Genomic DNA, 13,489 nt, shown 5'->3' with positions numbered 1-13,489 from the left:
TTTTTTCAGACACTGCAGAGTACACACAGGCCAAGCCGTACGCAGGAATGCCCAAGGAGGTGTTGCTGCTGTACTCCAATCAGGCCCGGTATCGGGTGCCCCGACAGATCCTATTCTGGATGACGATCATCTGCACTGTTGTTCTAGTGGCGCTGACAATAACCGTGATCGCCTTGTCTCCTCGGTGTCTGAGCTGGTGGCAGGCCTCCCCGATCTACCAGGTCTACCCCCGGTCCTTCAAGGACACTGATGGTGATGGGATCGGAGACCTTCAAGGTAAGAAACTAACGAAGTTGAGAGATGGTTTTGAAGTTTGATTGAAGAGTTTGGAGTGTTGATTTAACTCATTAACTCACGTTTGAGTTAAACACACATGATTTCTAGTTTTTAGCCGGTGATTTATTTTATTTAAAAGTTTTAGATTTTTTTAGGTTTTCACTCTAAAAAAAAGTGTTGTACCTGCCCTTTTTTTCTTATTTGTTCGGCCCCTGTGTTTATTGTCAGGATTTGTCAGGACTGGAGCCGAGTTGGCTTTGTCCGAGGCTTAAAGGTTTGGTGACATGGAGACAAAATGTAATTTTTTAGGTTTTCTTAGCTCAATTGCACCAAAAAAGCCTGAACTTTGAACATTCAGTAGATTTTCTGTGGTCTGGGGTTTTCTGTCGGAGGGCACTCGCTGATCAGCCTGCGTCGGGGCCCACTGACATCTAAGTTACGCGTCTGCGTGAGGGGTACTACGATAGGAGCCAACCAATCATATCAACGCTCGAGGGGTACTATACCCGGAAGACTTCGTCGTTCTTCTATGGCTAAAAAAAGCCACTGAGCTATATGCTATTTTAATTGCAGCTCAAAAGGCTTCAGAACACACAGAGAAAATCCCAGACCACAGAAAACCCACAGAATGTTCAAAGTTCAGGTTGTTTGGGTGAAATTGAGGTCATAAAACCTAAAAGAAAAAGGGAAAATAAATGAAAATGAATGTCATGAAACCTTTAAATAGGCTAGGCCTACTTTCTGAAACGTCTATGGCAAAAATGAATGGAAAATTCTCTTCCGGGCCACTCGTCGGGGCGGGACTGTGACGTTCTATAGGGTATATGCTAAGATACTACAAATGTAGGAAAATCTAAGTTCTGGATGGCATCATTTTCAAGATGGTGTCCGCGGTGGCTTAATAAAATGCTTATAAGCTGGGAGCCATCTTGAAAATGATGCCTTTCCAGAAGTAAGATTTCCATAATTTTCTTGTATGATATTTAGCATACCCAATATAGTAACAGAATCCATTGAAAAGTATTTTCTACCAATTTTTGGGGGTTTCAACACCATGCTAAAAATCAAAAACTTGTCACCAGGTGTGTAATTGTTATGATTTTTTACATATTAAATGCCAGTTTATGGGTATTTTAAGCTCCCGCAGCCATCGTGGACGCCATCTTGAAAATGATGCCTTTCTAGAACTTAGATTTTCCTAAGTCTTTAGTATGTTATTTAGCATACCCAATAGTAACAGAATCCATTGAGATTTTTATTCTATCAATTATTTGGGGTTTCAACCTGACTTATCTAATATTGGATTCATTGCAAACAGACCAATAGGGGGCAAGCCCAACTCGTTTGCGATGGTTTTTGAAAAAGAAAGTGCACAATCTCGATGATTTTGGCCGAATTTCCAGCTATTGTTTTATTGTGCTGTTTTTTTGTGGCTTTCGCCTTTATTTTATATTTTTTTATAGAGGGACAGACAGTAGGCTGATGAGGAAATGGGGAGAGAGATGTGGGAGTGACATGCAGTAAAGGCCGTCGGGATCGGGAGTCGAACCCACGGCACACTGCCAGACTTGGACTACCGGCCAAGGTGCCTGGACCGCTGAGCCACGGCCCAGGCCATATTGTGCTGTTTTTTGAGTGGTGCAAACCACTCCAACAACTGGCTTTGTACCCGTGTTTGTTCGTACCAAAAAAATGAGCATGGTTGCTATGGTTAGCAACCAAAAAAACGAGCAGCTTTGTTTGTATCCGTGTTTGTGTGTACCTGTACGTGGGGCCCAAAAGAATGAGCATGGTTACTATGGTCACTGACATTACGTCAGACCACAGCTGATCAGGCTAGCAGACCTTGCACCACTCAGTTCACACAGGTGTGATTTTTATTCAGACATGGATCTCCCTGGGTCTGAAAAAAAAGGACGTTTGGTCATTGTTGTGAATGTTGTATTACAAGTTAACACAACCCCCCCTCATAACAGCAAACCTCTCACTGTTTGCTGTTATGAGAATGACAAGCTTGACTGATGGTTCATAGGTTGACAGTAAACGTTTTTATGGCTCTTGTTTTATACTTAGCTATTCACTTTTATAGGATGGCAGATGGCTACAGTGTGATTACATTGTTCAAGCCAAGTTCCACAGGCGTTTCATATAGTTAATTATAAGATTCAGTCTTACTTAGTACTACTAAGTAAGACTGGATTACTTAAGATTGTAAATAGACTATACAGTAAAAGTACTACTAAGTTAGTAGTACTTTATAGTCTATTTACAAAGTAGCCTAAATAGGATTCAATCCAAATCTAGCTATGGATAGGTGTCATTATGCAGAGCTGTAGTAAATCTTGAAAAAAGAAATGATCACATACCTTGAATAATACCCCTGCCCTGAGGGCAAAAAAAACCAAAACATGGTATCTATATCTTTCTATGAACACACTATTTCTATTGCTTTTAATGGTTTGTGTTTCTAATCTATAGTGTTCTAGCAGGGAAGGAATTCCCTCGTGTTTGATGATGCAGACTTTGAGAAATAGCACACATGGCAATGCAAAACCAAAAGGCATAAAGAGCTGGACTAATTCATGGTTTTATGGCACTTTACACTTCGTTCACTTTCATAGAGTGGCTTCAGGGGCAATAAACCAGCAACAACAGCAGGCCAGGGACAGCAGATTTATGAGCATGTTATTTCCAGCTATTATTTTTCCAACTAGACCATGGAAATTAAATGCAGGACTTGTTGCTAATGGTGCTACTGATAATTTGTTGCAACAACTTATAGGCCTACATCAGTATTCATGGTGTTCTATCCATGGCCTGTTCTATCAGTTCTCTCATTAATGCTGTAGTTTTGTTTAATTGCAGGTATTAAGGAGAAGCTCGACCACATTGAGTACCTCAACATCAAGTCAGTTTGGATCAGCCCTATCTACAAGTCTCCCATGAAGGACTTTGGCTATGATGTGGAGGACTTCAGGGACATCGACCCCCACTTTGGAACCATGCAGGACTTTGAGGAGCTCCTTGCTGAAATTCACAACAAAGGTACATCTTTGGAGTTGTTTTGGGGATGGTAATTTTGGGGCACAACCACACATTATTATTGCAAACATATACACCTACACAAAAAGTAAGGAATCTTTATTTATTTACTATATCAATACTTTTTGTGCATACATTTCCCAGAAGCAAATTATATTCCCTAAATATACTTTAAACCACTTTAAACCTGGTGTCGCTATTTTGGGCATTATTCCCTATTACTATTCCCTACTATTTAGCAGATCTACAGATTGCATTGTATTGTGAGCTTGTAGATCAGCTCTATACGTAGACAGGCTCTTTAAACTATTAAACAGGGCTTATTTGGTTAATTCCTAATGTATTTTGTAAATTTGGATCCAGCAAGACACCAAATCTATCTTTTGGGTCTCGAGCAAAAATAAATTGGGCAGGAACCAATGATCTATCCTACTGTAACCTCACTCAGGCTTGAAACTGATCATGGACTTCATCCCTAACCACACCAGTGACAAACACCACTGGTTCAACCAGAGCCGGGCTGGAATCGAACCCTACAAGGACTACTATGTTTGGACTGACTGCAACGATACCGACCACAGGCCTAACAACTGGGTTGGTATATCATTCACCATGCTGGCTGGCTCTGCCCAGCAACGGCTCCAGAAAATTGTGGCTGGGGGTACTATGGGGGGGCTGGCTATTCAGAGCGAGGGCTTATGAATTTAGGTTTACATAGAAGTCAGTCAATTGGGTTTGTTAGGGGGGGGGGCTAAGCCTCCACCAGAGGAGGAGCCTCCCCTACCCCCCCTGGAGCCGTCCCTGGCACTGCTTCTCTGTTTGCATCACGTACTGTAGGACCAATAAGCGCCTTTTATGTCCATATAACACACTCCATATTTGGCCATAGCTGCATTGGAAAATCTGTTATGTATCAAGTTCTGCCCCATATGATGTCTTTCAACTCACACCCCACATTATAATGTCCTCTCTCCTTCTCCCCACAGGTTAGTGTGTTTGGGAACTCTTCATGGACCTATGATGAAGGTAGAGGACAGTGCTACCTGCACCAGTTCCTCAAAGAGCAACCAGACCTCAACCTCAGAAACCCACATGTCCGCAAAGAGATGATTGTACGCTTGCACGCACGCACGCACGCACGCACGCACGCACGCACGCACGCACGCACGCACGCACATATATATATATACTGTATATATATGATGATTTCAGGTGTATCAGTACAGTACAGTACAGTACAGTACAGTACAGTACAGTACAGTACAGTACAGTACAGTACAGTACAGTAGAGGGACCCTCTGGGGACCACCCACACGGTAACTCTGTCATTTCTCAACCGTTTCGGACGCGGGGCGGCTAGCCGTAATCGGGCCGGCACCCTGGGCCGGCACCCTGGGCGCATTCCTGCGGGTCTGGAAGTTCCGGGGAATCCCTGGGGACCTCCACACCGAGTTGCACCACTTACTTCACAAGGGTGTGATTTTTCACTATCTGCTGTCTGTCTTGCAGCCACACTTATACTCCATTCTGGTATCTCTCTCATGTTGTGTGTGTGCGTGCGCGTGTACTGTTATCTTAACCTTAATTGGATACACCTATTCTATCCCCAATTAGACATGCTCTTCCCAATCAACTGGTTTGATAACCAAACATTTTAATCAGTCAAGGATCTACACAATTATGTTCTTTGTCAGACAGGCTTTCATGGGTCCTGAAAAGGCAGAATTTTACAAAGAAATATTTCAGCATTCTTGTGTGTGTATTCTGAATCTGTTTTCTCAGGACGTTATTAAATTCTGGATGGAAAAAGGTGTGGATGGCTTCCGCATGGATGCGGTCAAACACCTCCTGGAGGCCAAACACCTGAGGGATGAGCCGCTGGTCAACCCAAACCAAACAGCAGTGAGTCTCACCTCTCACTTCACCTCTTAATTAATGGCTGATACTATTTATTCAGGCTTTTCCCTTTTGCTTGATAGCATGTTTTGCAATTATGTGGTCGAGGGCTCTGGTCAAATACTTTTCTAACCGATGGATGCTGTACATCAAATTTTTATTTTCCTTTTTTTATGTTTCCTTTTTTTGGCTTTCGCCTTTATTTTTGTATGGAGGGACAGACAGTAGGCTGACAGGAAAATGGGGAGAAAGATGGGGGGGTGACATGGAGTAAGGGCCGTCGGGATCGTGAGTCGAACCCGCAGCACACTGCCAGACTGGATTGCCAGCCAAGGTACCTGAACCACTGAGCCATGGCCCAGGCCTCAAATTTACTTTTCTAACCAACAGACGCTGTACATCAAATTTAACCCACAGTGATAGTGAGTGATTTCTACTGCTGTGTTTTTTCTGCTAAATGGGTGTGTAAAAAAATACTGACACACACACACACACACACACACACACACACACACACACACACACACACACACACACACACACACACACACACACACACACACACACACACACACACACACACACACACACACACATAAAGTTGGCGTGGACTTATGTGGGTACACCTTGTCCATGCCCGCTATTACAGATGACAGCGATCTGGTTGGCTGCCACTTTGTCTCACAGCCCCGGTGAAAGTGGCCAAGTTGAAATTTTCAAAACATTGCTGGACTACTTTTGCTGTCTCTGCCTCCTGCCGCAAGGCAGCGATTGCTCCTCTCCATAACTTAAACCTCGCTGTGTTAAACCTATATGTACCGCTGCTGGAGCCTGACCAACTCAAGACATGTAATTGCCTGTGTCTTGGACCTGCCAGCGTGCATCATTCTACAATGTGATATTAATATACTCAACTGAACAGGCAAATGGCTGAGGTGCTGTGTTTAGCTTCATACAACTAATACTTTTAGAAAAGGCAGTTGCGAATTGCGATACAGAACAAGTTTAAAAAGTCCAGTAGTCTCCGGTCTAAATGGATGTTGTTGTCGTTTTGTTTTTTGACTGGTACAGTAGGCTCCAAAGAGCTATTTGGAAGTAGTACCTTCTACATAGCAGGTAGAAAAATACGTTGTTAATGGCTGGGGATGATTTTACTGCCCTCCTTGAAAACACCCTGTTCATGCTGCTCACAGCGCTGCTCCGTGCAGAACTGAACTCCTCGAAAGAGTTTCTGTACCATAGAGAGTCTGCAGTTATTTCTCACAGTGAGGAGATTAGTAGAGGCATATTTCAGTGGATTAACAAGTCAGTGGGATTTAATGACCGCTGCAGAATTACACACTGAGACGGAGTGGCCAGTCTGGTTGCTGTCAACTGAATGATTTACCCAGTCCTTATCTGTATCGTTCCCTTTCAGCCTTTAACCTGGTTTGTAGTTCTTCCTTTGTTACTGTCTATTGTCCTTGACCTCTGAATGGCTCTGACAATTATGTCAGGGACTGATAGAAGTCTTTAATGTATTCATACATGCTGTACTATATTGACAGCTATTCCATTACATTGCTGATCATATTTGCACATGACTTGACATTTTAGCATATGAATAGTACATTTCAAACTTATATTAAACTATTCTAACTGTTCAGAATCCCACTGTTCAATGCCTGTCTTTTGGTGTGCGCGCACTCATTTTGTTTTGTTTTTTTGTTAAAAAACTGCAGTTTGCAGCAGCACAGAAACAGCGTTACTGATTAGCAAACTTTTTTTTTTATTTCTCAGTAGTTTGTCTTTCAGTATTATCTTTCACAAAATATAAAAAATATAAAAACAATAAAAAATAAGGCCCACACAACATTAGCTCTCTGACTAAAGTATGCCACATACACTATCCATTCAATTACATTTATAAAACATTAGATATGAACTTCTGCCATGAGTTCATCCGCATTATTTCACTGTGACAAATGGTTAGGCCTACTCTTCTTAACTAGAATCCTGGTAGCAGCATTGTTTAAACCACAACTCTGTGGAGCCTGGGACCTCTTGGCTACACCTCCAATTACCTACTGTAACTAGCTGTCACATGTAACTATAGCCAGTGTACCTGAATGTTATATTCCTTACTAACTCTCTAAAGGATACGTGGTGGAATCTCCACCATGACTACACCACCAGCCAGCTGGGTCTACATGACTTGCTGAGGGAGTGGAGGGCAGAAATGGACATCTACAGCCGGGAGCCTGGCAGACACAGGTATGGGAGTCAGTCTTATGTGTGAAGTACGGTATATAGAATACAATTGTTCAATTGCGCTCAGGTGGCGCCGGGGTAAAGTTCCTGTCCACCGCAGTGACTCCGGCTTGGATGAGCTGAGCATCCATGCAAAATATTGTGGGATTGAAGCTGGGTGGAGAGGGCAATCTTTTCAATTCACCAGCAACTCCTGTGGGATCGGTAGAGTATCTCCACACACACTATGTTCTCCTGGTGGGGATATTCCACATCTGCATACGGGGTATTTTTGGATTTATGCTGCATTCACATGGTCTCAGGCAGACGGCAAACGACACCACCTGTTGGACGGCACGGCGTGGTAAAACAAGAAAGAAAGGCTGACGTTACGTCAAGACGGCAACATGAAATCACGTGTGCAAAAGGAAAAGGCACTTTCGTTGTGTTGGGTAATGTTCAACTAACATAATTAGTCATTGTCGATGTCGTCCATCATTGTGCTGCTTGTGTGCTGGTGCTGTTTATTTTCATCTTTTCTGCTGAGATTTGTCCCGTGAAATAGAGCTAATAACATATAGAGTGTCACACGCCAACAAATCTAAACTTTACACTTAACTTCGACCTAACAGAATGTGTTTCGCTTATGTTTAATAATATCACTGTACCCTGTGCATTGTCTTTCCCCTGCCAGGTTCATGGTGACCGAGTCATATGATTACCAGGAGGTTGAGAAGACCATGATGTATTACGGCACTCCACAGGTTAAAGAGAGTGACTTCCCTTTTAACTTCTACTTGATGGACCTTCCCCAGAACACCAGTGGATGGTGGGCTAAGCGTCTGGTCCATCTCTGGATGGACAACATGCCTGCAGGACAGTGGCCCAACTGGGTGGTAAGTAGGGGTCGGATTCAGGGTTATTATAGTTAACGAAATAATGAATTAGGGAAATGATTTTAGTTAACTGAAATAAAAACATGGCATATATTTCCAAAACGAACTAAATCTAACAAAAATAAGAGAGAATGTCCTTAGTTTTAGTATGTCATTAAGCCTAGTATTTGTCGAATATGAAATGATATGTTTTTCTTCAAAAGGTATAAATAGCCAATTACTCTTCTTTTTCTGACAAAAAACTAAATAAAAACTAAACAAACACTATGCCTTTAAAAAAAAAAAATAATAAACTATCAAACATGCTTCAAAAATAATTAAAACCAAACTAAAATTTAAAATGAAAACGAAACATGGTACTATAGACTATACAGAGGGTATGAAAACGAATGAAAAAATACTACTATTGAGGGTATCAAATCAAATCAAATCAAATCAAACTTTATTTGTATAGCACATTTCTTTTTTTGTGACCAACTTTTTATTTTTGTTTTTTTAAAAGAACCCTGGGTTAGCACAGACATTACAGGAGAGGGAAACAACAATGATGCATAGTATAACATAATACATTTTCTAACAAAACAAATAAGATGGAAACCAAAACAAAACGTGGCAATGATGTTGAAACAGACAAACATGGATGGATCAGACTTTGTTTACAGGAGTACAAGTATTCAACCTAACGGAGTCCTGATTTAACCTTCTGTGCCGCTGTAAGTAGGGCTTGGATGGAATCTGTCCTTGCTCCCTGTGCTCGAGCACTGGAAGCCTCTAAACTCAAGACGTCATAGAAGGATAACTTCTATATCTATATGTACTGTATAGCACATTTCTAACGACTGAGGTCGAACCAAAGTGCTTCACATTACAGAGCAATAACATACATGGATGCAAAAAGAGAAGAAGAGGATAAAATATAGATAAAAGCAAAGAGGCAGGAAAGCATTAACTCAAAGTGTCAGAGAGCAACATATAAAAAGACAATAAGCAGTACGTGGGTACATGGGTAGGCTGTAAGGGTCAAGCTAAACTTAAAAGCGATTGAGAAAAACTAGTCTTTAATAAGGATTTGAAAGCTGTCAATGAACGAGCAGAGTGTACATCATCATCATACCCGTAAGTTATGCAGGAACGCCTACTGAGTGGAAAAAAACGACTTTCTGGCCTTGACATCCAAACAGAAAAGTCTAAAAAAAACATACTTTGCCATTCACTTTGCCACTCGATTTGCCACTCACTTTATGCATGCGCATACTCTTTATAATAACCATGCTCAAATCCTGTCAAACCAACGTTCTAATTTGTTTAGAATTATAGATGGACATTGATGGCATTAAAGACCATAGTGACTTTGGAGAAAATGTAAAAGCAGGGTTACTTTTATTACAATTGTAACAATACACAGCTGTTTGTCATGCATATCGACATGGCATAATCCCAAAGTCACTATCACAACAGGGACATAATAATATAAAGGACGTACAAGACAGCACAGATGGGTCATGCTGTCATGATGACAGAGGTTCTCTCTGGATGTTCCAGTGGAGTCATGAAGATGCCAAAAGCCACGAGCGGCAGGCGTCTCTTCTGGGTTTTTAGACAGCTGGTGGATGGAAATGAAGCTCCACCCACGCGGCAACTTGCAGCGTCGGCCAGAAAAGAGACAATATGACATAATGAGGCACATTATGACGTAAATCTTCCCTTCATTGTCAATGGTGTTTACAAAACAAACATTGAACTAAAGACAAACATTAAACCTGTATATAGGAGGGGCTAGCGCCCCTCAAAAACTGTGTTTATGTACGATATATGGCCAAATCTGTAAATAAACAAATGACATGTGACAAATGACCTATTATGGTCCTTTAAAACGGCCTGAATTACCTATACCTCTCACCCAAACAAACTCATCTCAATCTATTGTCCCGCTCTCATTTTTCCTCACTTCAATCTCTCTTCTTCCTGTCATGGCCAGGTAGGCAACCATGACATGCCTCGCATAGCCACCAGCGCAGGTCAGAATTACACCCGTGTCATCAACATGCTGATGTTGACCCTGCCTGGCACGCCCACTACCTACTATGGCGAGGAGATAGGCATGGAGAACATTGAAGTTTCGGAGAGCCAAATCCAGGACCCAGCAGGGAAATTCAATTCGGTCAGCACACACACACACACACACACACACACACACACACACACACACACACACACACACACACACACACACACACACACACACACACACACACACACACACACACACACACACACACACACACACACACACACACACACACACACACACACACACACACACACACACACACACACACACACACACACACACACACAGTTTCTCAACCTGCAGGTCAGGAACCAAAAGGTTTTGGCAAGGTCATAGACAAATGTTATTTTTTTGGTTTGGGTCTGTCCAGACTCATATATTTAATTTTCAAGATACCGGGCATGCGTACGTTTTTCCCCACACAATTCATATATTTAAGTCTTATGAGAACAGTATACAGCAATACAGAATACAGTACATTTCAATCACTTCTTGCAGAGTGCCAGTCGGGACCCCCAGCGTTCTCCCATGCAGTGGACTAATGAAACAACTGCCGGCTTTAACACCAAGAACAACAACACTTGGCTGCATGTCCACCCCAACCACGCTACTATCAATGTGCAGGTAGGTACAAAAAGTGAAGCACCACAGCCTTTTCCCCAGACCAGAGAGGTTTGGCTGAGGCCATAGATGCTGGGCAACAGAGAGTGAGTAGAGTTCTCATCGGGCCAGAAAATTAAGGCCCGGTCCTAATTTATCAGCCCCGACTATCGGCCCGACTAATTAGCATAGATTTTAGGCCCGACCCGGCCCTAAAACGTCGGGTCGGGCTTGCTTGGGTTTGTGCAGAATGAGAACTACAGAGAGTAAAAGTGAAACGCCAGTCAACACCATCTTCATAATAGATAAATACACAAACAGAACAGTACTATTATTTTTATTATTATAAACCAATTCAATATATACATTTTTTTTTCATGGAGCCCGGCCCGGCCCTACTGATTAGCAAACATTTTAGGCCCGGCCCGGGCCTAAAACGTCGGGTCGGGCCTGGTCGGGTTCGGGCAGAGTTTGAGAACTCTAAGAGTGAGTGAGAGAAAAAACACACACACCAAAAAAATCCCTTTGATAGTCACGTTCCATGAAACTAGGGAGTTGATGGACATCTAAGTGAAGGCACCTTTTGCTTGAAAAAGATGAAAGATGATGTTTTTAAATTAAGACAATTTATATGTATCAACTTTCACCCTTTAAGGGTGATGTTGCTCTGCCCAACATTTTGGTCTCTAACTGAAGATATCACAAGAACTACTGCCAATAAACCCTACTAATTCTGATGACCCTTTTAGTAGAAGCCCCAGGAGGGGTCCACACGCACCCCCCTTATTATTTTTTCTAGTTTGGATTCTTGGCATCCATGGGACCTCTAATATACAGATTTTGATGGTCCCAAGAACACCATTTTTTGTTTTTCTTTTCAATGTTTTATTACCCCTATGCAATTGCTGTCTGGAACACCGGCGAGACTATCTTTCGGAGACTGTGGCACGCTCAGATTTAGAGATAGACCAAAGAGAGAGATACCATTTGATTCTAGACAACCTCAGGTTTCCAATGAGACCAACCTTGTCATGGGACCTGGTCGGGAAGGGGGGTAAATACCTAATTGATTCAAAGTTTGACTACATTTTGGTGAGGGGAAAATGGCCATAGACATTTTCCAAAAGGTCCCTTTAGCTGTCACTTCAATATATGTGAATGGAAATGGGTTACATGGATACCTTCAAGCCTCCTCATGCAGTTTTGGGCAAGAGCAGTACAAATGTGTAATCTCCGCCTAAAAATGAGACCACTGTACATTATCTATAGCTGTATGAGACCACTGTACTGTTTCTAGAGCTGTATGAGACCACTGTACTGCATATATAGACATCTGAACTATATCTATAAAACACTGTACTGTATATAGATCACTGTACTGCATCTCAACTCACACAACACAAAAAGTATTTATAAAGCACATGTAAAATGACCAGGTCACCCAAAGTGCTGTACAGGTTAAAATAGAAACTAAAACAAAACATTAGCATCTTCCAGTAAGGAAGATCATGGTCTGCCAGGCTCAACTGTCGCTAAAGACCAGGCAGAAGGAATTTGTCTTTAATACAGATTGACAAATATCCATTGACTGGGCAGCTCTATGTGTAGAGGCATACACATAGAGCTATATTTCACAGCCTGGGGGGCCGAGGCTCTGGAACAGCTTAACCCTAGTGGGATGCAGTCGCTGTGGAGGCTCGATAGATGAAGTACAAAAAAACAAAAAGGACCATTTTTGTTCTTGCGATCATCAAAATCTGTATATTAGAGGTCCTATGGATGCCAAAAATCCAAATTAGAAAAATAATAATAAGGGGGGTGCGCGTGGACCCCTCCTGGGGCTTCTACTATTTGGGCTGTCCTCTTTCATCACGTTTAGGCCAAAGTTTACACCTGCATAAAGATACCTCAAAATCTAATTGGTGGATTGCCATGAAAAGGAGGTTGACCCGATGGCCTTTCAGCACCACCCCAGGCCAAATTTGAATTATTCAATATTTGAAGGCTTCCTTGCTCTGTCTTCCCTGCACAGGCCCAGATGGAGGTTTCTGATGGGAGTTCTGTTCTGCAGCAATACCGTTACCTGAGTGCCCTGCGTCAGTCAGACATGTCCCTCCACCGCGGTTGGTTCTGCTATGTCCATGCCGATGCCAACGTCTTCTCCTACCTCAGAGAGTTGGACGGATATCACCGGGCTTTCCTTATTGTCCTCAACTTTGGCAGCTCCGCCACCACTGATCTCTCCAAGTTCCATGAGTTACCGGACCAGTTAATAATCAGAATGAGCACGGACCAGGCTAAGGATGTCGGGGAAGTGATAGTGAAGTCCGACATCAAAACGGAGGCAGGAGAAGGTTTATTGATCGAGTTTTCCAGTGATACTCGCTTTAATCCCAGCCATTCCACAGAGTGCTACATATCGGAGAAGGCCTGCTACCTGGGGGCCTTAGACATACTTTATAATTGCTAACAAGACTGT

The 13,489-nt window shown here is 42.4% G+C and overlaps 1 protein-coding gene across 1 annotated transcript; it reads left to right on the top strand.

The window, feature by feature from the left end:
• The first annotated feature begins 20 nt into the window (after positions 1-20).
• slc3a1 (solute carrier family 3 member 1) lies at positions 21-13,481 on the top strand. The gene is made up of 10 exons (XM_079513207.1): positions 21-276; positions 3,142-3,321; positions 3,767-3,912; positions 4,305-4,430; positions 5,101-5,220; positions 7,352-7,467; positions 8,138-8,339; positions 10,318-10,500; positions 10,909-11,034; positions 13,043-13,481. Exons 1-10 carry the CDS (start codon positions 48-50, stop codon positions 13,478-13,480), a joined length of 1,866 nt encoding a protein of 621 aa, XP_079369333.1. The 5' UTR covers positions 21-47; the 3' UTR covers position 13,481.
• The last annotated feature ends 8 nt before the right edge of the window (positions 13,482-13,489 follow it).

The sequence above is a fragment of the Electrona antarctica genome (assembly GCF_951216825.1).
Source record: "Electrona antarctica genome assembly, chromosome: 10".
NCBI classification, from domain to species: Eukaryota; Metazoa; Chordata; class Actinopteri; order Myctophiformes; family Myctophidae; genus Electrona; species Electrona antarctica.
This window is presented reverse-complemented; position numbering and strand designations above follow the sequence as displayed.